Below are 27,337 nucleotides of genomic sequence, written 5' to 3' on the forward strand. Positions count from 1 at the left end.
AACCAAATGGTAAACAATTGTATATCTGGTTCCCCTGTGCATGCTTTGAAATGTGCTTTCTTTTTAGCTTGGTCCTATCAAAAACTTGTGAACAGGACTTCATGAAACTTAAATCACTTTATTTATTTATTTATTTATTTATTTATTTATTTGTTTGTTTGTGTATTTATTTATTTATTTATTTATGTATTTATTTACTTATTTATTTGTGTATGTATTTATTTGCAAAAGGCAGCAATTAATTGGTTTGGGACATCTGTCAACCATAGGAAGTCACAGGAGGTCAAAGCCCTATTACTGACAGAAGCAGACCTCAGTAAATCTATCTCAGTGAATATCTTGTTTCTCAGCCTGCCCTGCTCATGTGTTGGTGTTTTATTGCCGGCAAAACCTCTGAGTAACTGGTCAGTTGGCAGCTATGAACCTGTCCTTGTATCTTTCCGACAGGATCCAGAGTCACAATGGTGCAAACATGGGAGAGGTTGTGCTATTCTAGAGCATGTTCAATTGCATAAATAGTAATCTGCATGCAAAGTAAAATGCTGAAGCGGTCATTGCTGAAGATTGACTGCCAATGAACCGACAATGCCGGGAGAATCCAGCGTTGTTTCCAGCACTGGTGAACGGCCTTTCAGCATCCAAAAACCACTGTGGATGCCGAAAGGCTATTCACCCGTGCCTGAAACACCGCTGGATTCTCCCCGCATGTCGGTTCATTGGCGTTCACCTTAGCAGCCTAGGTAAAAACCCAGAGGGTCGAAACACGTGTCGGCTGTGTTACTCACAACTTTGTGTACAGGGATGTACCCGCAATACTTTTGGTTAGCAGATAAATCAATTGCAAGATAGCACAGTGACACAGAGTTCTTTCTAATCTATTTAAATTTCAGAAGTGAGTGGGCCTTTGCGGTACAGTCCTCTCCTCTATTATTGGAGCGTGCTGTCCACACGCGGCACAGTTTTCTCACTGAGGTAGCCGATTCAGGATTTAATTTTTGAGTAATGTCAACTCAGACTTGATCACATTTTGAATAGTAATTGTTGGACAGTATTGTGTTCTGTATAATCAGATATCTAACTGTAATACAATCTCTGCTGGCAGGAATTACCAAAACAGTGCCAATGTTACCACTGGTAGTAACCCAAAGGAATGTTTTTAAAGATGTGATATTTTTTCTTTTAGTAAGAGTCAGTATTTAACAGCTGGCAGTAATTTCCAATTCCAACCTGCGGTATTCATAGCACCACTGCTGTAATGAGGCCCCAGGATGTTGAAGTTGTGAGATATCGATAAATGCGGTTAGTTCATCCGTCCTATTCATTTTGCCCTCATTTACAGAACGCATTGGAGATACAATTTGCATCTGCAGAATATGTGTGCTGATAGATACACCAAAGCCCAGGAGTGATGCTGGTGGGGACATGCTGATTGTCACTTACATATGTTGTTTCTTGAAAACATTTCAGAAGATGGTTTATCTTGTTACCTAATTTTGCACTGCAAACTCCCTTGAAAGTTACACTGTTCAAAGCTGCTGCTGCTCCAACACTGACAGGAATACCTTCGTTTCTGAACAGTATATGAATGGTGCGTGTATGCTACATAAATGCAGTGAAATATACAAATGTTTGCAGACACACATACAAAACAAATGTTGAAAAGACACATTTGTGTCCGGCATTCAAAATTGTTCTTTGTTAGGAGGAGCAAGACCTGATCTGATGTGCTGTGTGTGATTTGGGGACTTTGTGTTTTAACAAGCAAAGACTTTCAAAACTTATATTTTTAAATCATTCTAAAGCATACGTTCAAAAGGCTCAGGCTGAGGACATAATTCTAAAATGAATTCTTGTTAATATATATAGCCATTAAACACACACAGGTGTTCATTTCACCTCTGAAATTGTGCTTCATGGAAGCTCCATGGATGCAGTAATTCATCTTGAACAATGCATTATAGGAAACCTCAGAAGTCAGGAAACTTAGTCAGTAGTTTTGACTTATAAAAGGATATTGTGAACCAAACAACTCAACAACAAGCAACATTTTGTATTTGAATGTATACTTTAAAATGTGGCCTTGGGAGAAGAGTAGATTATTAATGTTCACATAGGCTGTGAATGTTTATCCGTACATCCTTGACACTCAATATTTATACGTACCTCGTTCACCAAATGAAAACACTCTTGAGCTTATGTTGGTCCTATGCACAATTTGGCATCACGGAACTGTTACGTTTACACTGTAACATAAGTGGGCCCCCGCCACCAAACTCATCATTTTCACTGCGTGTTGCAAATGTAAAGGGCAAAAAGCAGCGTTCAAGCTGGCTCCCCCGGCTGCACTAAAAACAATCACTGCCCAGACCCCACTTCCCCCATCCCTCCCTTGGCCCTTCCCCTTTCCCTCTCCCCTTGCACTTGCACGATGTGAATGACACAAGGCCTAGTAAGATTGTTGTTTCGTCCCCTATGTTCCCCTACCTTGTCTTGTCGCGCTTAGAAACACTTGTGCAGAGGCGCGGTATAAATAACTCATCATATCATTATCATATCACATGCGGGTTACTACTCACATCAAATGGAAGCTATTGCCATAAGTCTCTAGCATTTGCGCTCTGCGTTTTGTAACTTTTCCTTTTAGCTAACATTTGGCATTTTTTGAAGAAAGAGACATTTTGATAAATGTTTATTCTACATGGCACTCTAAACACAGACAATCAAATTCTTGAATTGATTCAAAAACTATCATTGCCCGTAGGACTGTGGGCACACACATGGAATAAGCAAAAAAAAGCACAAAGGAGGTACACAGAATATTAGAGTAGGAAGGAACCATAACCGAGGAAAGGGGTACACTGCTGAGAGCATAGGCAGTGACATGTAGAGAGAGCTTGGCACATACTAGCGCGTGCCTGTCAATTCCCATACATGCACGTCATCAGATAAGAGCACCACAACCCCCTGCGATCGCTAAGAGCCCCAACGGGCCTGGGCATCCTGGCAGGCACACCTCATCAAAGCTGAAGACATGGAAGATGGAGGATAACAAGAGGCGCACGAGATGACTTGAGGCAGAGGGCGAGAGAGCAAAGTTTCCATCCACGTGCCTTCCTGTCTAGTGCAAATGTCACTGAGATAGTAGGGTACAGGGTGAACTGACAGCTGGCATAAACAGCTGCCCCCTCTCTAAGTGAGACCACTCAACACATGGAGTGGGGTGGTTCGGGTGTGCGCTGCTGTGGGGGCTAACCCCCTGCCCTGGTGGCAATGCTAGACCTCCTAATACTGCCACACAGTGCTGGGGGTGCTGTGCTATAGTGAGGAGTAAGGGGTATTGTTCCACTTTGCATTACACTTGGGTTGTCTTCTGACATGTTAAATCTTCCAGGACATACCTCATACCCCAGTATATAGGGTCATGGGGGGGCAGGACCTTTTTGAAATTCTGAAATTGTTCTGGACAGAAAGGCAATGAGTAGAACTGGCCACTCTCTTGGCAACACATGGGTGTGTAATTTTATGTATATGCCTTCTTAAAACTATACAGGCTTGTAATGAAAAGTGTATTTCTGCACCCCTCCTTCAGCTGAATTAAACATAGATGAATTATTTTTTTAAATAACATTTCATATTTTAGAGTGTGTTGTTTTGGGTTCCTGAATAGGCATTGTAAACAGCCTTAATGAAATAACTCGCATCTCGTATGTTGAACACAAGGCTCCGATAAGTGGCTGCTTTACCTCCCATAATGCTGTTACAGTGCGGGTTAATCAAGAGTCATTTGGGGGATATTCTAAAGTCATGAGTATATTTTTCAAAGGTTAACCTGTGTTGCCTTCCCAGGATATACCTTATTCCAAAGGACATGCTCCATCCCTCAGGGCATGCTCCATCTCCATGTATGTGCTCCATCTGCCACAGCATGATCCCCATCCCTGGGCATGGCCCATCCCTCAGGGCATGCTCCACCTCCATGAACATGCTCCATCTGCCACAGCATGATCCCCATCCCTGGGCATGGTCCATCACTCAGGGCATGCTCCACTTCCATGAACATGCTCCACCTGCCATGGAGTGCTCCACATCCCTGGGCATGGTCCATCACTCAGGGCATGCTCCACCTCCATGAACATGCTCCATCTGCCACAGCATGATCCCCATCCCTGGGCATGGTCCATCCCTCAGGGCATGCTCCACCTCCATGAACATGCTCCATCTGCCACAGCATGATCCCCATCCCTGGGCATGGTCCATCACTCAGCGCATGCTCCACCTCCATGGACATGCTCCACCTGCCATGGAGTGCTCCACATACGTGCTCCATCTCTCAGGGTATGCGCACCTCCATGAACATGCTTCACCTGCCATGGAGTGCTCCACATCCATAGACATGCTCCATCTCTCAGGGTATGCTCCACCTCCATGAACGTGTTCCATCTGTCATGGAATGTGCCTCACCCATGAGAATGCACAATCTCCCAGGACATGCTCCACCTCCATGACCTGCTCCATCTGCCACATCATGATCCTCATTCCTATGGATGCTCCATAACTCAGGGCATGCTCCACCTCCATGAGCATGCTCCATCTTTCATGAACTGTGCCGCATCCATGAGAATGCACAATTTCCCAGGGCATGCTCCAACTCCATGGACATGCTCCACCTTCCATGGAGTGCTCCACATACATGCTCCAGCTCTCAGGGTATGCGCCACCTCCATGAACATGCTTCACCTGCCATGGAGTGCTCCACATCCATAGACATGCTCCATCTCTCAGGGTATGCTCCACCTCCATGAACGTGTTCCATCTGTCATGGAATGTGCCTCACCCATGAGAATGCACAATCTCCCAGGACATGCTCCACCTCCATGACCTGCTCCATCTGCCACATCATGATCCTCATTCCTATGGATGCTCCATAACTCAGGGCATGCTCCACCTCCATGAACATGCTTCACCTGCCATAGAGTGCTCCACATACGTGCTCCATCTCTCAGGGTATGCACCACCTCCATGAACATGCTCCATCTGCCACAGCATGATCCCCATCCCTGGGCATGGTCCATCACTCAGGGCATGCTCCACCTCCATGGACATGCTTCACCTGCCATGGAGTGCTCCACATACGTGCTCCATCTCTCAGGGTATGCTCCACCTCCATGAACATGCTCCATCTGCCACAGCATGATCCCCATCCCTGGGCATGGTCCATCACTCAGGGCATGCTCCACCTCCATGGACATGCTTCACCTGCCATGGAATGCTCCACATCCATGGGAATGCCCAATCTCCCAGGACATGCTCCACCACCATGAACATACTCCATCTGCCATGGAGTGCTCCACATCCATAGATATGCTCCATTATTCAAGGCATGCTCCACCTGCATGAACATGCTTCATCAGCCATGGAATGTTCCACATCCATGGGAATGCATCTCCTAGGACATGCTACATCTTTCACTAGATGGTTTACTACACTAGACATGTTTCATCTCTCAGGACATGCTCTGCCTTCAGGGACATGTCCCACCTTCATTAACCCTAGATCTTCTGCACTTCCTAGGATATGACCCATTTACTGGGGCTTGCTCCATTTTAGAGGACATGATCCATCTGCCAGCCCATGTTCCATCTATATAAATGTGTTCCATCTTGTACGACATGCTTCATTTCCGAGCCAGTAAGATAACTCTGTGAGTTAAACACTCATCTCTGAAATGTGTGTGCCACTCGCTGTCATAGGTCGGAAATTTGGTAGGGCTGACTCAGCCCTTCCCTTTTTTGAGGTACACACAGTATGTGTTGTTAAGTTGAGTAGTAATTAGTACCAAATATTATGCTTAGAAGCAAGAGGTTTTGAGCATGAACAGCTATATTAGATGCAATGGATTTACTGTTCACCACCTTGGACATGCTCCATCTGCTGGCGCATGCACCATTGGCCTTGGCATGTTTCATCTCCTATATAATGCAACATCTCTCAAATCATGCTCCATCTCCCAAGGCATTTTCCATGTTTCGAAGATGGTGCATCAAGTTAAAGGCTGGCCGCTAAGCAGTACCTGGTCAAACTCGACTAAGCCCTCCACTCATCTGAGCTACATAGAGTGTGTGCCATTGAGTTGTGTAATGAATATCACCTATTATCACTGTGGATCAAAGTGGAATATTATTATCTCTTATGACATGCTCCATAGCCAAGGACATACTCCATCTTCCAAGATGTGCCCCATCTTTGGCACATTTCCACGGGTATAGTCTGTCTCTCACATCATGCTCCATGTACCATGATATGCTACTTCTCCTTGTAAACCTTACATTCCCAGGAAAGTCTCCATCTTCTAATACATGCTCCACATCCCTGGACCTATTTAATCTCACATGGCATACTCTATTTTCAAAGGCTTATTCTAGTTTACAGGACATGGAACATGTACCTGAACATGCTCAATCTCCCAGTACATACCTCATCACATAAGACATGCCCCACCTGCCAGGACATGATCCACTGCCATTATTGAGCTCCTGGAACATGCGTCACCTCCCTGAATATGCTCCACAAAGAGCTCCAAATTCCAGGACATGATCCACTATCATGGGCATGCTCTAGTTGACAGCACATGCTCCATTGCCCACATCAGCTTCCACCCCTTCAGACATGCTCCATCTCCTAGAACCGGGGAGTGGGGCAAGAATTTGGAACTCTCTACCTCGGAACATTGATTCTTCATGTTTTGTAAGGGCTTAAAACATATCTCTTACAAAATATCTCAGGGAGAAAGGCTAAGGCCTACATCTGTTTCAACTGGTCTTCCATATATGTCAGAGCTAGTCTTGAGATGCCAGTCAGCTCACTTAACCTCTCTTTCCTTCTTCTGACCCCTCATCCCACTTCTGTTATCCCCGTCTGGTTACAGCTCTTCGGCTTAGCCCTGAAGAAGAAGGCTGACTGCTCCAACATGAAGCCCAATGTCCGATGGGTAGCAGCACAGACCGACTTAATCTTCATTGACACAGTCCTTTCTATCACTACCATTAGAAAGAGATAACGTATACATCATATGAATCTTTTTTCTTAGTGTAACCTTTTTCTTTTGATTAAGGGGATTTGGTTACTACTCCTTTGTTCATTGTTGTATTGACTTTGTATGATGCACAATACTTCCTGTGGTAAATCACTGTGGCTTTATCTGGCGCTTTCTCTACTCTTCTAGAACCTTCTAAAATAAGCAATAAGGAATATCTCCCAAAACATTCTCCACCTCTCTGGACATGCCCCCCTCCCACAGCATGCGCCATCTCCGAGGACACAAACCCTCTCACAGGGCATTAAAGTGAAAGTACCGAGAAGTGAATCCCTAAAGCGGGTAGTTGCGCACACAATATAATTAGTTCACTCTAAACGCTATTCTGGTACGAAAGTGGGTCATTAGCAGCAGTAGCAGAGCGTAGAAGGGTAGCTTCTCGGTATCCCTTCTATACAGTGAACAGTAGGTAAGATAGTGCCTGCTTATCTGCGCTGCCCAAACCAAATAGTAAAAGAAGGAGGGGTTGGTTTTGTACCAAAAGTGAATAATAAATAGCCTGATGCCAAACTATCTTGAATTATACAGTGAATATTTTTAATTGACAAAAGCACATAAGCACTGCACGCCAACACGTGTTTCAGCCCTCTCTGGGCCGTCTTCAGGGCGTATCTATATAACAATTAGGTGTAACTGTTCCATAGACATATTACAATACATTTATAAAATGTTTTGCCAAAGAAGTAAAACAGACAAACATTGGTTCGAATCCAAGTTGATTGCATAAATCATATAGTTCATAGGAAAGAGAGGAGGAGTAGGGTAAGGACAAAAGAAGGGGTAAGGGGAGAAAAAAGGGGGGAGAAGAGAAAGCATAATGTTAAAATTATAATTCAAAAATGAAAGTCTGAACATTGTCATTAAGAGTTATACTTTGATTAAAAGTTAATATTATCGGTTTGTAATTGTTTTATTGCCACATACTGTGTATTGTCTTAGGTTAAAGTAATTTATTTTGATTAGATGAGGTCGTTACACCAGAGGGACAATCCATAGTAGATTGTTGTGCTGTACCTATAAATGATTTGCTGCCCAATGCGTCTAATGGGTTTATTGGTTAGGGTCGGATGATAGCTGCAATCCATATACATAATAATGTATGAACCATTCTATGGGGTGCTAAATGCTTGCATGCAATAATTACATTTAATCAGTGTATTCATGCTAGTATCAACTAATAATGTTAAAGATTGCTTACCACTGAACAATGTACTATCCCGCGTGATCTCCAAAGAAGGTTATGTGTTACTGCAGGTCTAATGTCCGTAAAGTACGGTCGTCATCTATTTCAGAAAGAAGAGGGGAGATTGAAGAAACTGGTAGTACTGGCTGGTCGTAGTATACTTGTCTCTGAAAGAGGACAGAGACAGAGGCAAGGACAGGGCGCTTACCATAACACGCCTGAATGCGTTCCTGCACGGCGATTTCTGCCTGCAGGTAATGCCTCTCTGTGCGGAATGAAGGTGTGGCTGTTTGAGCCAATCTATGTGCTGCTTTAGCTAAAAAAGAGTGCGGTCATGTGACCGGGCTTCGTTCCTGTTGCTAGGTAACTAAGTGGAGGAAAGCTAGGTGAACGGAGCTACACGTAGGTGTAAGCATTCTATGTAAAATCATTCTAAAGAAAGCCTAAGCTTTTGCGGTTTAACAGCCATTGGATGGTTGGGATATCCATATGGTAATAAAACTGCTTTTACGTGCTACTAGTTTTGAGGAAGAGTGAGGTCATGTGACCGGACTGAGTCCCTGTTGCTAAGTAACTGTCCGGTAGCTATTTGAGGCACATATACTTCAGCGGTATTGGCGATCGCTGTCAAATAGGTAGCATGGGAATTGTGTTAAAGGTTTTGGACTATTGATGTCCTCATTGGTGTAACGACTCGTTTAAAGTTTAAGTATGTGGTAATGCTCATTATGCGTTAGTGAAATCACAAAAAAACATTAAGTTCATGTTCTTGGTTAAGTCCCATTTGAATACATCTAAATCTGCAAATCATGCGGGCCTCCGCTTGTCGAAGAAGAAGTTGTCTATTACCCCCTCTGGCATGAGGTTTAATATGTTGCAGTCCAACAAATCTAATTTCACTCTTGTGTCCCATTTGATGTTCTTTTTGCCAGTGGGTTGCTAATGGTAGCTTCACATCTTGACTGTTGAGGTTTGCTAGATGTTCTCGGATTCTGATCCTTAGTTCCCTGATGGTGCTGCCCACATAGACTTTCTTACAGACACAGATGATGCCGTACACTATGTATTTAGAGCGACAGTTGATAAAGTCCTTGATTTTCGTATTCAAATTTCCGTGACAGATAAATTCTTTGGTGGGTGCCAAAGCATATTGACAAAAATTACAGGTCCCACATTTGTGGAACCCTATAGGTTTAAGACTTTGCGTCAGCCAATTATCCTGTCTGCTGAAACCAGGTTGCATGAAGGAGGGACTTAGTAGGTTTCTAAGAGTTGGTGCTCTAGAGAATATGATTCTCGGTTTTTGTGTGATGTAGGTTTCCAAGTCCGGATCAAGTTGTAAGATATTCCAATGTTTATTAAGAATATGGTAAATGAATTTGGAATCACTGCAATATTTCGTGATAAAGTTCACGTGTGAAGGAAACTCCTCAGGTTTTTTGCTTTTAAGCTGAGTGAGTAGTGAAGGTCTAGTGACCGTTTTCACTCCCTTGAGTGCATGGTGGATATTAGATCTGGTATACCCTCTTTCTTGGAACCTGGTTCCTATAGACTTACATTCTGCAATAAAATGTGAATCTTCGCTACAATTCCTCCTTGCTCTAAGTAATTCTCCTCGAGGAATATTTACAATGCAGTTTCTTCTATGACTACTCTTGGCATGTAGAATTGAGTTAACTGCTGTAGTCTTGCGAAAAGTCCTAGTTTGCAAAGTTTGATTTGTAATATAAATTCTAAGGTCCAGGAACTCTATTTCAGTGGTGTCTATTTTACCTGTGAACTGAATTCCAAATTGGTTCTGATTGAGATATTGCATGAACATTTGAAACTGCTCTGTTGTGCCTGCCCAAATTGCAAAAATATCATCAATATATCTTTTCCAGACCGGTATAAGGTCTATGAATGGGTTGTTTTGAAAAATATGTGAGTCTTCAAAAAATGCCATAAAGAGGTTTGCCAGTGCTGGTGCATATTTTGCACCCATAGCTATCCCCTTAGTTTGGGTATAGTAGTCTTGATTGAATATGAATTGGTTGTGACTGAGAGTAAAATCAACAAAGCTTTTCAACATTTGTACATGTGTTGTGTGAGAGGCAGAATGCAGTCTAAAGGAATGGTCCAGAGTTTTAATCGCTAATGCATGTTCAATTGATGTGTACAGGGCAGTAACATCTAGGGTGATTAGCTGATAGTGTGGTTCCCAAGAAATGGTATTCAGGATCTGTAGGATATGTGTAGTATCTTTCAAAAAAGCTGGAATTTTGGGTACCAGGTCTTTAATGCAAGAATCAATATAGGTTGCTAAGTTCTCTGTGGCTCCTCCTTGTCCGCTTATTATCGGTCTAACTGAAGGAAGATTATCAAATTGTTTATGTATCTTGGGTAGTAGATACAAGGTAGGCATTAGTGGGGTAGTATTGGTGAGAAACTGTTTCTCTTCATCCGTAAGCATACCCTGTTGGTACCATCCTTGAATTAGAATTTTGAGTTCTTGTACTGTCTGTAATGTCGGATTGTTCTTAAGTTTAAGATAACATCCTGGTGTATTAAGATGATCTTGAGCCATTTTGATATAGTCTAGTTTGTTGAGGATGACAATATTTCCCCCTTTGTCCGCCTCCTTAATCACTATTGTATTGTCATTCGATAATTCCTTAAGGGCTTGTTGTTCAATAGGGGATAAGTTTCCTTTCTTACTAAAGAAACCTTTGTATTGTCCATCAATGTATTGGTGAATATCCCTGGTAATAGATCTGTAAAATACATCTATAATATTATCACCAACAGGTGGGGGCATGAATTTAGATCTATTCTTGTGTTCCACCATATCCATGTTTCGTTGGTGTATCCCTAAGTCTCTTTGGATATCTCTGATTGATAGTGTAATGTCTGTGGTGAGGTTCGCCAAAAGGTGAACATTTTCAATCTCCTGTATACTCTTGCTGCTGATAGGTGGTAATACAGCCTGTTGTTGGTAGTACATGGGTTTATTGTGAAAGTATTTTTTCAATTTAAGTTTCCTAATAAATTTGTAGAGGTCAATTTGGACCTCAGTCATATCGGCTTTGGAGCTGGGTGCAAAGGAGAGGCCATAGTTGAGAACATTGATTTGTTGCGGTGAAAGTAGTTTGGATGAAAGATTAATGACTAGATTTTGAGAATTGGTCTTGGTTTGGATGGTTTGAGACTTGATCTGGTAAATCTTTTCCTTATGTCTCCGGTTCCCTCTACTCTTGGCTCCTCTTCCTCTTCCTCCTCTGAAGTGGTGGGGTTGGTTGTCATATTTGGGCCTAAAGGGAGAGATTTCTGAAACCGTACGTTCTTGTAATTAGTGTTGAGATTTTGAGCGTTGCCCTTTTTAAATCTCTTAATTTCTGCCATAAAGCCTCTTCTGTTATGACGTTTTTCCTCAACGGTGAGGGCCTCATCTAGAGTTGCTAACCCTCCTGAGCTTGTTGCCGTAGGTTCCTGATCAGAGTCAGGATCTGATGTGACCGGTGATACATTGGGAGTTTTAATGTGTGATTGGTCACCATCATATTTGGCCTGAAATGTGTACACTCTATCGTTAATATAATCGCGTTCATCACGGTAAAATTTTCTGAACTTCCTCATTTTAATATCATCTTGGTACTCTTCTAATATGTTATGCATTTTCTCATAGTTATTGTCTTTAGAGGTAACTGGATTGGGCATTTCTGTGATCTCTTTTTGGATCTGATCCATTTCAACAGTTATTCTTGTGTGTTCTCTTTCTGCATGACATACAAGGATTTTCATCATGTTCTCTGAGCTCACCGTAAGATTGGCTTCCCAATCTGAGGCAAGGTCTTGATCGTCCTGGTGATTAAAGTCTGGGAATATAAGTATTCGTAAACCCCTGGGGATAATTTCTTGTTTAAGGTAATTCTTCAATGATACTTGTTCCCAATATTTGTTGATTTCTTTTTTACTCAACCTTTCTAATTTGATGAATTTCTGAATTAACGTTTCGGTTTTTTGTAACCGATTTTTGAAAGGGTTGCTATCCGTGCCGCGTGGGGCAAAAAGAGCAGCGCTATCCTCATCACGATTTTTCAAATATTTGGCCATAATAGTACTGATTATTGATCCCAAAGTAGGTGTTGTGCTGCACACCCAAAGGGAAAGGGGACTAAAGTGAAAGTACCGAGAAGTGAATCCCTAAAGCGGGTAGTTGCGCACACAATATAATTAGTTCACTCTAAACGCTATTCTGGTACGAAAGTGGGTCATTAGCAGCAGTAGCAGAGCGTAGAAGGGTAGCTTCTCGGTATCCCTTCTATACAGTGAACAGTAGGTAAGATAGTGCCTGCTTATCTGCGCTGCCCAAACCAAATAGTAAAAGAAGGAGGGGTTGGTTTTGTACCAAAAGTGAATAATAAATAGCCTGATGCCAAACTATCTTGAATTATACAGTGAATATTTTTAATTGACAAAAGCACATAAGCACTGCACGCCAACACGTGTTTCAGCCCTCTCTGGGCCGTCTTCAGGGCGTATCTATATAACAATTAGGTGTAACTGTTCCATAGACATATTACAATACATTTATAAAATGTTTTGCCAAAGAAGTAAAACAGACAAACATTGGTTCGAATCCAAGTTGATTGCATAAATCATATAGTTCATAGGAAAGAGAGGAGGAGTAGGGTAAGGACAAAAGAAGGGGTAAGGGGAGAAAAAAGGGGGGAGAAGAGAAAGCATAATGTTAAAATTATAATTCAAAAATGAAAGTCTGAACATTGTCATTAAGAGTTATACTTTGATTAAAAGTTAATATTATCGGTTTGTAATTGTTTTATTGCCACATACTGTGTATTGTCTTAGGTTAAAGTAATTTATTTTGATTAGATGAGGTCGTTACACCAGAGGGACAATCCATAGTAGATTGTTGTGCTGTACCTATAAATGATTTGCTGCCCAATGCGTCTAATGGGTTTATTGGTTAGGGTCGGATGATAGCTGCAATCCATATACATAATAATGTATGAACCATTCTATGGGGTGCTAAATGCTTGCATGCAATAATTACATTTAATCAGTGTATTCATGCTAGTATCAACTAATAATGTTAAAGATTGCTTACCACTGAACAATGTACTATCCCGCGTGATCTCCAAAGAAGGTTATGTGTTACTGCAGGTCTAATGTCCGTAAAGTACGGTCGTCATCTATTTCAGAAAGAAGAGGGGAGATTGAAGAAACTGGTAGTACTGGCTGGTCGTAGTATACTTGTCTCTGAAAGAGGACAGAGACAGAGGCAAGGACAGGGCGCTTACCATAACACGCCTGAATGCGTTCCTGCACGGCGATTTCTGCCTGCAGGTAATGCCTCTCTGTGCGGAATGAAGGTGTGGCTGTTTGAGCCAATCTATGTGCTGCTTTAGCTAAAAAAGAGTGCGGTCATGTGACCGGGCTTCGTTCCTGTTGCTAGGTAACTAAGTGGAGGAAAGCTAGGTGAACGGAGCTACACGTAGGTGCAAGCATTCTATGTAAAATCATTCTAAAGAAAGCCTAAGCTTTTGCGGTTTAACAGCCATTGGATGGTTGGGATATCCATATGGTAATAAAACTGCTTTTACGTGCTACTAGTTTTGAGGAAGAGTGAGGTCATGTGACCGGACTGAGTCCCTGTTGCTAAGTAACTGTCCGGTAGCTATTTGAGGCACATATACTTCAGCGGTATTGGCGATCGCTGTCAAATAGGTAGCATGGGAATTGTGTTAAAGGTTTTGGACTATTGATGTCCTCTATGGTGTAACGACTCGTTTAAAGTTTAAGTATGTGGTAATGCTCATTATGCGTTAGTGAAATCACAAAAAAACATTAAGTTCATGTTCTTGGTTAAGTCCCATTTGAATACATCTAAATCTGCAAATCATGCGGGCCTCCGCTTGTCGAAGAAGAAGTTGTCTATTACCCCCTCTGGCATGAGGTTTAATATGTTGCAGTCCAACAAATCTAATTTCACTCTTGTGTCCCATTTGATGTTCTTTTTGCCAGTGGGTTGCTAATGGTAGCTTCACATCTTGACTGTTGAGGTTTGCTAGATGTTCTCGGATTCTGATCCTTAGTTCCCTGATGGTGCTGCCCACATAGACTTTCTTACAGACACAGATGATGCCGTACACTATGTATTTAGAGCGACAGTTGATAAAGTCCTTGATTTTCGTATTCAAATTTCCGTGACAGATAAATTCTTTGGTGGGTGCCAAAGCATATTGACAAAAATTACAGGTCCCACATTTGTGGAACCCTATAGGTTTAAGACTTTGCGTCAGCCAATTATCCTGTCTGCTGAAACCAGGTTGCATGAAGGAGGGACTTAGTAGGTTTCTAAGAGTTGGTGCTCTAGAGAATATGATTCTCGGTTTTTGTGTGATGTAGGTTTCCAAGTCCGGATCAAGTTGTAGGATATTCCAATGTTTATTAAGAATATGGTAAATGAATTTGGAATCACTGCAATATTTCGTGATAAAGTTCACGTGTGAAGGAAACTCCTCAGGTTTTTTGCTTTTAAGCTGAGTGAGTAGTGAAGGTCTAGTGACCGTTTTCACTCCCTTGAGTGCATGGTGGATATTAGATCTGGTATACCCTCTTTCTTGGAACCTGGTTCCTATAGACTTACATTCTGCAATAAAATGTGAATCTTCGCTACAATTCCTCCTTGCTCTAAGTAATTCTCCTCGAGGAATATTTACAATGCAGTTTCTTCTATGACTACTCTTGGCATGTAGAATTGAGTTAACTGCTGTAGTCTTGCGAAAAGTCCTAGTTTGCAAAGTTTGATTTGTAATATAAATTCTAAGGTCCAGGAACTCTATTTCAGTGGTGTCTATTTTACCTGTGAACTGAATTCCAAATTGGTTCTGATTGAGATATTGCATGAACATTTGAAACTGCTCTGTTGTGCCTGCCCAAATTGCAAAAATATCATCAATATATCTTTTCCAGACCGGTATAAGGTCTATGAATGGGTTGTTTTGAAAAATATGTGAGTCTTCAAAAAATGCCATAAAGAGGTTTGCCAGTGCTGGTGCATATTTTGCACCCATAGCTATCCCCTTAGTTTGGGTATAGTAGTCTTGATTGAATATGAATTGGTTGTGACTGAGAGTAAAATCAACAAAGCTTTTCAACATTTGTACATGTGTTGTGTGAGAGGCAGAATGCAGTCTAAAGGAATGGTCCAGAGTTTTAATCGCTAATGCATGTTCAATTGATGTGTACAGGGCAGTAACATCTAGGGTGATTAGCTGATAGTGTGGTTCCCAAGAAATGGTATTCAGGATCTGTAGGATATGTGTAGTATCTTTCAAAAAAGCTGGAATTTTGGGTACCAGGTCTTTAATGCAAGAATCAATATAGGTTGCTAAGTTCTCTGTGGCTCCTCCTTGTCCGCTCATTATCGGTCTAACTGAAGGAAGATTATCAAATTGTTTATGTATCTTGGGTAGTAGATACAAGGTAGGCATTAGTGGGGTAGTATTGGTGAGAAACTGTTTCTCTTCATCCGTAAGCATACCCTGTTGGTACCATCCTTGAATTAGAATTTTGAGTTCTTGTACTGTCTGTAATGTCGGATTGTTCTTAAGTTTAAGATAACATCCTGGTGTATTAAGATGATCTTGAGCCATTTTGATATAGTCTAGTTTGTTGAGGATGACAATATTTCCCCCTTTGTCCGCCTCCTTAATCACTATTGTATTGTCATTCGATAATTCCTTAAGGGCTTGTTGTTCAATAGGGGATAAGTTTCCTTTCTTACTAAAGAAACCTTTGTATTGTCCATCAATGTATTGGTGAATATCCCTGGTAATAGATCTGTAAAATACATCTATAATATTATCACCAACAGGTGGGGGCATGAATTTAGATCTATTCTTGTGTTCCACCATATCCATGTTTCGTTGGTGTATCCCTAAGTCTCTTTGGATATCTCTGATTGATAGTGTAATGTCTGTGGTGAGGTTCGCCAAAAGGTGAACATTTTCAATCTCCTGTATACTCTTGCTGCTGATAGGTGGTAATACAGCCTGTTGTTGGTAGTACATGGGTTTATTGTGAAAGTATTTTTTCAATTTAAGTTTCCTAATAAATTTGTAGAGGTCAATTTGGACCTCAGTCATATCGGCTTTGGAGCTGGGTGCAAAGGAGAGGCCATAGTTGAGAACATTGATTTGTTGCGGTGAAAGTAGTTTGGATGAAAGATTAATGACTAGATTTTGAGAATTGGTCTTGGTTTGGATGGTTTGAGACTTGATCTGGTAAATCTTTTCCTTATGTCTCCGGTTCCCTCTACTCTTGGCTCCTCTTCCTCTTCCTCCTCTGAAGTGGTGGGGTTGGTTGTCATATTTGGGCCTAAAGGGAGAGATTTCTGAAACCGTACGTTCTTGTAATTAGTGTTGAGATTTTGAGCGTTGCCCTTTTTAAATCTCTTAATTTCTGCCATAAAGCCTCTTCTGTTATGACGTTTTTCCTCAACGGTGAGGGCCTCATCTAGAGTTGCTAACCCTCCTGAGCTTGTTGCCGTAGGTTCCTGATCAGAGTCAGGATCTGATGTGACCGGTGATACATTGGGAGTTTTAATGTGTGATTGGTCACCATCATATTTGGCCTGAAATGTGTACACTCTATCGTTAATATAATCGCGTTCATCACCGTAAAATTTTCTGAACTTCCTCATTTTAATATCATCTTGGTACTCTTCTAATATGTTATGCATTTTCTCATAGTTATTGTCTTTAGAGGTAACTGGATTGGGCATTTCTGTGATCTCTTTTTGGATCTGATCCATTTCAACAGTTATTCTTGTGTGTTCTCTTTCTGCATGACATACAAGGATTTTCATCATGTTCTCTGAGCTCACCGTAAGATTGGCTTCCCAATCTGAGGCAAGGTCTTGATCGTCCTGGTGATTAAAGTCTGGGAATATAAGTATTCGTAAACCCCTGGGGATAATTTCTTGTTTAAGGTAATTCTTCAGGCGTGTTATGGTAAGCGCCCTGTCCTTGCCTCTGTCTCTGTCCTCTTTCAGAGACAAGTATACTACGACCAGCCAGTACTACCAGTTTATTCAATCTCCCCTCTTCTTTCTGAAATAGATGACGACCGTACTTTACGGACATTAGACCTGCAGTAACACATAACCTTCTTTGGAGATCACGCGGGATAGTACATTGTTCAGTGGTAAGCAATCTTTAACATTATTAGTTGATACTAGCATGAATACACTGATTAAATGTAATTATTGCATGCAAGCATTTAGCACCCCATAGAATGGTTCATACATTATTATGTATATGGATTGCAGCTATCATCCGACCCTAACCAATAAACCCATTAGACGCATTGGGCAGCAAATCATTTATAGGTACAGCACAACAATCTACTATGGATTGTCCCTCTGGTGTAACGACCTCATCTAATCAAAATAAATTACTTTAACCTAAGACAATACACAGTATGTGGCAATAAAACAATTACAAACCGATAATATTAATTTTTAATCAAAGTATAACTCTTAATGACAATGTTCAGACTTTCATTTTTGAATTATAATTTTAACATTATGCTTTCTCTTCTCCCCCCTTTTTTCTCCCCTTACCCCTTCTTTTGTCCTTACCCTACTCCTCCTCTCTTTCCTATGAACTATATGATTTATGCAATCAACTTGGATTCGAACCAATGTTTGTCTGTTTTACTTCTTTGGCAAAACATTTTATAAATGTATTGTAATATGTCTATGGAACAGTTACACCTAATTGTTATATAGATACGCCCTGAAGACGGCCCAGAGAGGGCTGAAACACGTGTTGGCGTGCAGTGCTTATGTGCTTTTGTCAATTAAAAATATTCACTGTATAATTCAAGATAGTTTGGCATCAGGCTATTTATTATTCACTTTTGGTACAAAACCAACCCCTCCTTCTTTTACTATTTGGTTTGGGCAGCGCAGATAAGCAGGCACTATCTTACCTACTCTCACAGGGCATTGTCCACCTCCCTGGACATGATCCATATTTGGGACATGCTCCGTCATTCAGGATATTCTCCTTTAAGGCTCATATTTGATATATGTGGTCATGCTCCACCTCCCAGTCCATGTTCAATTTAGCAGACCTGTTCCATATGCCAGGCCTTGATCCACCTGGGCATGCTGCACCTTCCAGACCATATTCAATTTAGCAGACCCAGTTCCATATGCCAGGACTTGCTCCACCTAACCGGCCATATTGCATTTACCAGACTCTGTTCCATCTCCCAGACAAGGCTTCATTGCTCAGGATATTTACCATCACCCAGCACCCCAGCATGGTGTTGGGGGGCTAACTTTCACATACACGACATATCCCTTCCCCAGCAGCTCAAGCGTCATTTTACAGGTTGCACACGATCTGGACTATAATATTAACCTTTTCATTACCTGAGTTTGTTATTCTGGTCCATTCACTGCTTTTTGTGGTGGTCCTATCCGTTGTCGGAGATGAATTATTGTCTGTCTCGTCTGTGGAAAAAAGAGATAAATATATTAATTTAGAAGCTACTTCTTCCTACGACCTGGCAGTTCTTAAAAAATACACTGCTAGTGTTTGACACTTTATTTAGACGGCCATATATTCGAACACATAATTCACAGCACAAACAGATGTGCATTGCACAGCTATATTTGGTGACGTGGGAATGTGTTCTGCAGTGCTTGTAGCGTATTTATAATCATAGAACCGTCATGCACACATTCATACACACAGCTTATTGGTGAAGGGCTGTTCGGAACATTATTTATTTATTTATGACTTTCAAAGACAGCTACATGTTACATTGCAGCATTTTAAAGAAGAACTTGCAAACCTTGCTGATGGTGTTCAGGCGGAATCTGAGAAATTATAATGATTAGCTCATGATATTGTCTAATACGGCGAAGGTTTACTTCATCTCGAGTTTGAAGAAGAGTGGCTTGCTGAGTGTTGTCCAACTGGTGTGACCTAGTTTCACAGCTGAACGGGACAACATGGGTATGGATCTGGTCCTGTCTGTCCTGCTACACATGGCCAGGCACTATGGTCAGGCAATGATTGGAACTAAGGACCCTCTCAAACGAAGATGTGTTTGGTGAGTTTCTCCGCCTAATGCTGAGCCTGCACTTGGATGCCTGGAAGCACATCCGTCTTCCTAGGAACGTTATGGAGAGGGCTATATCGTTTTGGGATGTTGGACCCTCTTGAACTAGGCTACAGGACGCTAACAGGATAATCCCCCTTTCCCATTCATTTATTCCCGTTGCAAGAGGGCATCAGGGAGATGTGTGGTGACACAGAGGTGTTAAAAAGAAGTGTTTGTATGTGTGAGTGCCTCTTGTGAATGCAGTGCATGTGATCGCTCTGTGACTATGGCTGCGTGCATGCATGTTTGCATGTGTCTATGTGTGTGAGAGAGAGTATATGTGCGTGCGTTTCTGAGTGAGTGACAGTGTGTGCAAGTGTGAAAAGTATGGATGTGTGTGTTTTTGGCGGCTGTGCATGTGCTGGTCTAGAGTGGATACCCTGCACAGCCAGCCTCAAACATATTTAAACAGGGCACTGTGGCCACAAATTGGGCAAAGGCATGTTGAAAATGTGTATGCAGTGACACAACCACCATCCATGTGTGCTTTATGGACAGGATACCGGCATGAGAGTATGTTCTTAAAGTGACAATACTGCCATTTTTTTTTTTTTTGTTTTTAATCTTTAAGATTTTTACAAAGGCAGGAATAATTCTTCGTTGCTAACTTCATGTCCTGAGTCTCTCTGCAACTATCAGCGGAGACACTTTTGTTTTAATGTGGAGAAGACGTTTGTGGAGAGCAAGACACCACTACGTTTGGAGGGGCCTGCAGGATTTCCTGTAAGTTGCGTAAAATGTTGTAGGATGCTATCAGCCATGAGGTCTTGTCGCCCGCTATTAGTCTTGACCAACAGAGTGCTTCATCCTGCAGCGCGTAGTCCGAGAAGATGTATCTCAGGTGCAGGGCTCTTAACTTCGCGGTTTCGGGACAAGAAAGCATCAAATGACGGATGGTTTCTGTTTCTTTTGTTTGGCCACAAAATCTACAGGAGTTTGTAGTCGCGAGGCCCCGTATGAATAAGATCTCGTTTGTATATAGCAAGTTCAGTCTAGCTCTTAGTAACAGAGACCTTGCTTGCTTAGACGGGAACTGTTTTACAAGTGGTTGTAGCTCATTTAATTTACGAATATTCACCGGCAGGTGACTCGTTAGCTTGTTTGAAGCCGCTTTTTCAATTTATTGGGCAGTACTGGCATTTACAGCTAGCAGGAAAATGTTTTACAGTGGCAATACTGGCATAAATGGGGCATGTGAAAGTGTGTTCTCACAGTGGTAATACTGTTATTTAAGGGCACTACCAGCATGACAATGGTTTTCAGTCACAATAATGGCATATATTTGTCACAGCCCACATGAAAGTTCTTACAGGTCAATGGCATACCATTGGCAATGTTGCCATTGATTGTTATCAATGGAAGATCAGCAACAATGTTGGCATATATTGTTGGCACAGCATCGTGAAAGTGTTTTTCTGTGACAATACGTCTATGTACTGTAGGCACATTAACCTTAAAAGTGTCTTTTACAAGCATCTTGAAAATATGCTGTGAAATACCCCAGTGTTCTGATAGTGGCCAGGTATTTATTGAAAGGGTTTCTATGTGTTAGACTACAGAAACGATTTGTATATCGTATGTCTCTTCCCCAATTTTTCTCAAAATGTGTGCTGTAAAATTGACTATTTCGGGCCAGTAAGCCCCCCAACTCACCTCCATTGCTACACTTGGTCGCTCACACTGCTTCAAGAGAATTATGGATACACCTGTACTGGAAACAATTGCAAGCCACCCCAGGCAATGAATAATTTATAAAGGAGGTACCCCTTCAGGTGCCCCTCCATGCTCCAAAAGATGCCTCCACCACTGTGATTTCCATTGTCCTACCCTTCGTGAGGGTGGGAGTGGCTGCCTGTTTTTTATGGAATGGTGGAAATGTATGTGATGTCACTTTTCACATGCATGTTCTTGTGTAAGTGATGTAGGTGAGCCAGACAGCACGTTTCATGTTGAAACAGTTTAACCAGTAGGTAGAATGTATGTATTTATGGGGGGGTGTTATGCACTGCAATATGTGAAGCCACATCCGTACTTAAGACCTACAACATTTCAGAGATGGAGGAGAAGGGGGGCCTCATGGGAGGGTGCAGCCTGACAGTGATGCCCAAATAAAGGAGAGAAAGGGCACTGGACATTACCCCTTCTAATCAGCTCCACACCCCAAACATATTGTGTCTCTCTCAGGGTAGCCCGTGGTTTCAACCACGTAAATTACTTCTCTGTAATTTACGTGGTGGGTCTTCTAAATACTTTGAATATGAATGCATTTGTAGGGTAAAGGGTAAAGGGGGGCTGGGAGGGCTTTAGGGCAGGGTTGGTAGTGAGGGGGAAGGGGGAGTGTGGGGGGATCCTCACTTGACACAAAGTTAGGACTTCTTTGAAGTTCTTAGCACGACCTTGCTCCACTCGCAAAGGCAGGCCCAGTCAGCACGGAATGCTTCTGTAAATCTTGTGTGTGTGGGGAGCGCCACAGAGATATTTTCTCTAAACCAGCGCTCTATAACCCCTTGGCCTCCGTCTGTCTTCACAGTCCAGTCTCCACTAATTCCTCTCCGCAACTTTTGCCATCAGCAAAACTCTGAGCCATCCCACTTTATTTATGTGGCATGTCTGCCTATAATTCTCCCCAATCAGGTTGACAAGAATTCATATTGTATCAACCCTCATGTTCCAAACAATGAGAGTTTCAGAACGGAATAATCGTATCTCTTTGGTTTCCTGCTGCCTCTTCCCTCTGCTCTCCAGAAGTTAACACAGAAGAAGAAAAAAAATGCCAGTGTGCATTTAAAAACGAATATATAGCAGTGCCACCAAAATATGTATTTTCACCTCATTTTGCACATGAGACTACATTATAATGTTATGGAGGTTAGAATTAGTATTTATAAATGTTAATTGAGTTAGTCAGTTATATGAATAATGTAGTCTTCCATGTATGAGGTATCAAAAAAAAAGGTGCACTTCATTGTTTGGCCTGGCAGCACTAAGCTTCTATGCGTGCATTTCATCATCTATCATCTGCAGTTTCAAGTTGAGCTTGGCTGTGTTATAAATTCTGTACTTCCACTCAGGTTATATTATACTGGCTAAATAAAAAATTCTTTACTGCTGCTGGCAGCAAAATGCCACCACATTTTGCAATAATTGCAATAAAAATGCCATCACATTTAGTAAAGCGCTATATATATTCTTAGAATTTGTAGGGTAAGGGATAAGGGGGGCTGGAAGGTGTTTAGGGCAGGGTTGGTAGTGAGGGGGAACGGGGAGTCTGGGGGGAACCCCCCAAAGAAATCGAAGTAAAATTTCGAAAAATCACCCACAAAGTCAATTACAACTAAGTAATTGAATTCGTTGAAATGACTTGGAACCTCTCTCAGAAGGTGTCGCAGGTCTCAGCAGCTACACTTGTGTCTCCCCTCACCTGAAAATATTTACAATGTACAGTACCAAACCACAAGAAGAGGATTCATCTAATCCAAAGAAGGATACTATTGTTTCCTGATTGACATGATCATCAGGCATTTGAGGAACTTAATGTGGGGTTGAGTGTGCTGGAATTCATATTATAAACGTCCATTAGCAGATTAGACAGGCTATTGCAAAGAAATCAGCACCACCCATTAATCTATGGACCTTGGATCATGGAAAAATGTGTCAACATGTGGCCGTTTTTTATTTAATATTCATAAATTTGCCAAATATGTGAGATTCATTTAACCGAGAAAAAATTGGCGCTCCCTGACCGACAAAAATAGGACTGCCAATATCCACAAATAATCTGATGAAATCACTTCACCCCTACAACCTCACTTCCAGCAATTACAGGGTAATAAGGGGGAGGATACTCCTAAATTCTAGGCGGGGGTTGATAGCTATGGAAGTAACGCATTGGCCTGTAATAAGGCCGTAGCATTGAAAGGAATTGGGTAATAGTAACCCTCAATATTACAGGTTTAGAAGCTAAAGGGACCAGGTCCCAAAGACACACCTTCATTGGAAGGTGTTTGGCTAGGCTGTGTTCACTGAAAATGGACGAACACATTTTAATAGAAAGCGAGGCAAGACTAACATTCTGCTAATAGTTAGAAAGAGAACTGCATTTCCCACTGTTCGTGTAATGCAGTTTATATATCGCATAATGAAAATGGAGGCCCCAAATTATGTATGCTTACTAACATTATGGTATTAACAAATAGCTTAAGATGAATGTTGAACAACTAAAATGATGGTGCTAGGTCAGATTTGAGGACATTCTTTCACTGGGATAGGTAAGGTCCCTGTGCAAAGGATTCATCAAGAGAGGTTTTCTAGCTGCCCAGGTCACCCTGCCCAATCCACCCTGCCCACTGCCTCACTCTTCATCAGACTCATCTTCGCTGTGGTTGGTGGCCATGGTGATTTGTAGACTTCTAAACGAAGACCACATACATGTGCTACAGAACAAAGTCTCTATCAGTGGTCCTTGGTTCAAGATCTCTGAGACTGAATGACTGGACATCTTTTGGAACTGAGGTGGCTTGATGGGACCCTCTCAACCATGAATTGATCTAATTCGGGAGCCATCAGGATCAGCAACACTTACCCTCAGAGATTTGGATCACCAAGGCTAAACTTAAGTCTTCAGCCACCACATTCGGCACAAAACATGACCACTTGTCAGAGACCACTGTCTGCCTTGCCATGCTCCTGCAATCTCTAGAACATGCCATGGTGATAAACAAAGAAAGCCAGGTGGACACTGCATTGTTAACAGATGATAAGAGGGCTGTCAAGTTTTGGGGGGTTTTAAGATTTCAGAATAGTTGGGCCTCCTCGCCTGACCTTCTTTGGTGGGCTGGCCCGTGAAGTACAAGCTTTCCAAAGCCTGAACTGCTGATAATAAGAGACCTTGGAAGTGTGACCCGACATGGAATGGCCCAATTCTACCAATACAAGTGTATGGACGAGCGCCAGGTTAGCTAGGAGCTTCTCAATGGACCTAGCAATGTCAAGTAAGATCTGCAATGCCAGAACTTCAGAGCCACAGCCTTACTGCTGCCCTACACTTCCCAGTTTATTTCACTGCGAGGTAAATAAGCACTGCTGCCAGTACATGCAAGTCCTCCTACCACGTGAAGACATACCACACAAGCCTACTGAGTTACCCAACCTGAGAGGTCCACACACGCAGTTACCACCAGTCTTGTAGGAACTAAAAACTCTTCTGCAATTCTTCCAGACTGAAACCAAGCATTTAGAACCTGCCCACCACCAAAATGAGAGCTACGAATTACTTCCTCCAGGTCAGGATCGAAGGGTCTTTATATGGCTTTCTGAAACGAGAGACACTATTTCAGTATCTGCTAGCTACTAGCTTGGTTTTCAGGGCCTGAGTCTCTTTGTATGTGACCTGTGCATTCTGTTTTTACTGCCTAATCAGTTCATTATGTTTTAAGTTGAGGTCTCAAAGAGGTCAATAAGGAACGTATCTATCGTATAATGCCCTTCAGAACAGCCTTTGTACATATAGCTCTTGTTCATCACCTGAAACACCCATCCCATCAACACACCTTGCCACTATTTAAGCCCTGATTTACCTCTGATGCATGGTGGGTACAGCGTGCAAGAAGCTGTCTATCATTTTGTCCCTAGATGTCTTGTTGTCCCTCAGCAGGTGTCAAAGCACCTGTATGCCCTGTCCACATCACACAGCGGCACACCATTCACAGGGACATCAGCTTTCAGACGCGTGTAATTTCCATCACATTGGTGGAACGGTGGTTAGAACGCTTCTAACGGGTACCAGAAGCTGCTGGTTGGGCCATCACTATCAATGTATTTTATGTGAGTATTTGCACTACTGGATGTATTTTGTTTAAGCAGTAAAACCTGATGGGTGGGGGCATTGCAGGGTCGGGTAATCCAACGGGGCCGAGTTACAGACCCAAGTGAAGCGAGGGCCTTGACGTTAGTCCCGGGGCATTACCACAACTGTTATTGCCCCTGACCAGAGGAGTTTATTGCTATTAGCATCCCAGCACATTGTACCCGGATGCCGATAGTTTTTTGTTTAAAAGTTGAGAAATTGCATATTTGCCATTTCTCAACTTCAAAAAAACTACAAACCAAGATGGTAATTATTTATGTAGAGGCCAGGTCGTTTTTACGTATAGGAATGTCTTCCCTGTAAGGCCCCCGCCCCGCCCCACATTTGAAGTGGGATGAGCAACGCCTGCAGCTGCAGTGAAATTGCTGTTTATGTTTGGCTTCCTTCCCTCCTTCACACCAGGGCCAACACCTCAGTTGCAAGAGCATTTGGGTGCTTGCGTAAGAAGCCACACCTGCAGGGGTGCCCTTGCACCCTGCTACCAATACTCCTAGATGCAGAGGATTTTCAATTAACGGAGCAGGCCGAATCAGCATTTGCAATTTCTAAGCAACAATGTGCTCCATTTAAGAGAGAGTTACAGAAAGAACATGCAGAGCGGGCTACATGCGTCAAGTGGCAGACAGAAACACGGGGGCGCGCTTAAGGAAGAATTGGAGGAGCAGGAAACCATGGCTTGAAAGACAAGCTTCAATGCTTTCCAGCCTAGCACCCTCGACTATCAATGCCAGTGCTCCTCAGACTGTCTTCACATCACATGTTTAGCTGTCTACCCAGTGCCATCGTATTCCCTTTGCCACACTACATAAATTGACTGTTCAACCCCAATGCCACCTCTACCCTTAGCAGCATCACCCATGAGAGATGTGTCCACACCACCACACCCCTATTTACAGCCCTAGTTAGGGTGGGCATCTCAAACATTCCCCAAAACATTTAGATATTTATTGATGTACATATCTGTGTATAGCAAAATTCATGTTGTATTATTATGTCCCGGGAGGACAGCTCAGCGGCAACGTGTTCGCCTTGGACGACACAAAGCAACACAGGTTCGATCCCCGGGTCCACGCTTAGAAACCTCTGGGTATTTAAGCATGTTATAAATACGCAACTAAGACAAAAAAACAATTACGCAACTAAAAAACAAACAATTCATGTAACAGCACCTCGATGCCAGCGGGCTGTGTGAGCACTTTAAAAATGTAAATAAATAAAAAAAATTAAAAAATGTGTTAAAAACATAGTGTGTATGTGTGTGAGAATCCCACCCTCTCTGATTAGACTAAATGAAATAAATAGCCCATTTTGGCATCACTTCGTCTTGTATGATGGAAATTGAAGGTTAAAACATCTGGACAGCTGCATATGGAGGAAAGACGCCTGCTGTTCGCAGTGCCTGATTGACTACATACAGTCCAGTGAGGTCGTAACACCACCCCTCGCACCATCTCCCCTTCCCCAAAATTGGATGTTTATAAATCCTAAGTGAGATGGGTGTGGGAGACCAGCCAGATGCAAACACAGTTGTATTGTTTCTTGAACACCCATCAGAGGGAATTCTGCTCAAATATCCCACCCAGTCCCCTCACGACCTCGCCTTTTCTATTTCTGCACCTGTGCAGAAGGCCCGGCTTTTTAATGAATGACTGAAGAGGCAACATATCATTTTATTTAACAATTATCTTTACTTTGAAATCATGGACAAGATGTGTTTTTTTTATCCATAGTACAGGATCATATATTTGTCTCTTTCCCGTTCAGCTCAGCAACCACTGGTGGGACCTTTTCATCATGGCCAATCTTCCTGCAGCACATGTCTTTTGAATGTAATTCTGAACAAAGCTTTGCCATGCCATCAAAGAGGTCTTCTTTGTCCCTGGGTTTATGAACACTTTGCAAACGGAGGATAGCACAAGGGCCACGCACTGGTCTTGGAAGCAAGATCCCCGATATGCGCTTTGAAACCAAACTCAGGTATGGTGTTAGGTGTGTTATAAAAAGACAATTA

At 42.2% G+C, this 27,337-nt stretch overlaps 1 protein-coding gene across 2 annotated transcripts in view; it reads right to left on the minus strand.

The window, feature by feature from the left end:
• The window catches only part of CD6 (CD6 molecule), a 333,337-nt gene that overhangs the window by 142,392 nt on the left and 163,608 nt on the right, over positions 1-27,337 (minus strand). For both annotated transcript variants that reach the window (XM_069628887.1, XM_069628886.1), the window contains exon 2: positions 18,724-18,804. In XM_069628887.1, coding sequence (XP_069484988.1) covers positions 18,724-18,804 — 81 coding nt within the window. The remainder of the gene's footprint in view (positions 1-18,723; positions 18,805-27,337) is intronic.

This window comes from Ambystoma mexicanum, chromosome 12 (assembly GCF_040938575.1).
Source record: "Ambystoma mexicanum isolate Mex_15411 chromosome 12, UKY_AmexF1_1, whole genome shotgun sequence".
In the NCBI taxonomy this organism is placed as follows: Eukaryota; Metazoa; Chordata; class Amphibia; order Caudata; family Ambystomatidae; genus Ambystoma; species Ambystoma mexicanum.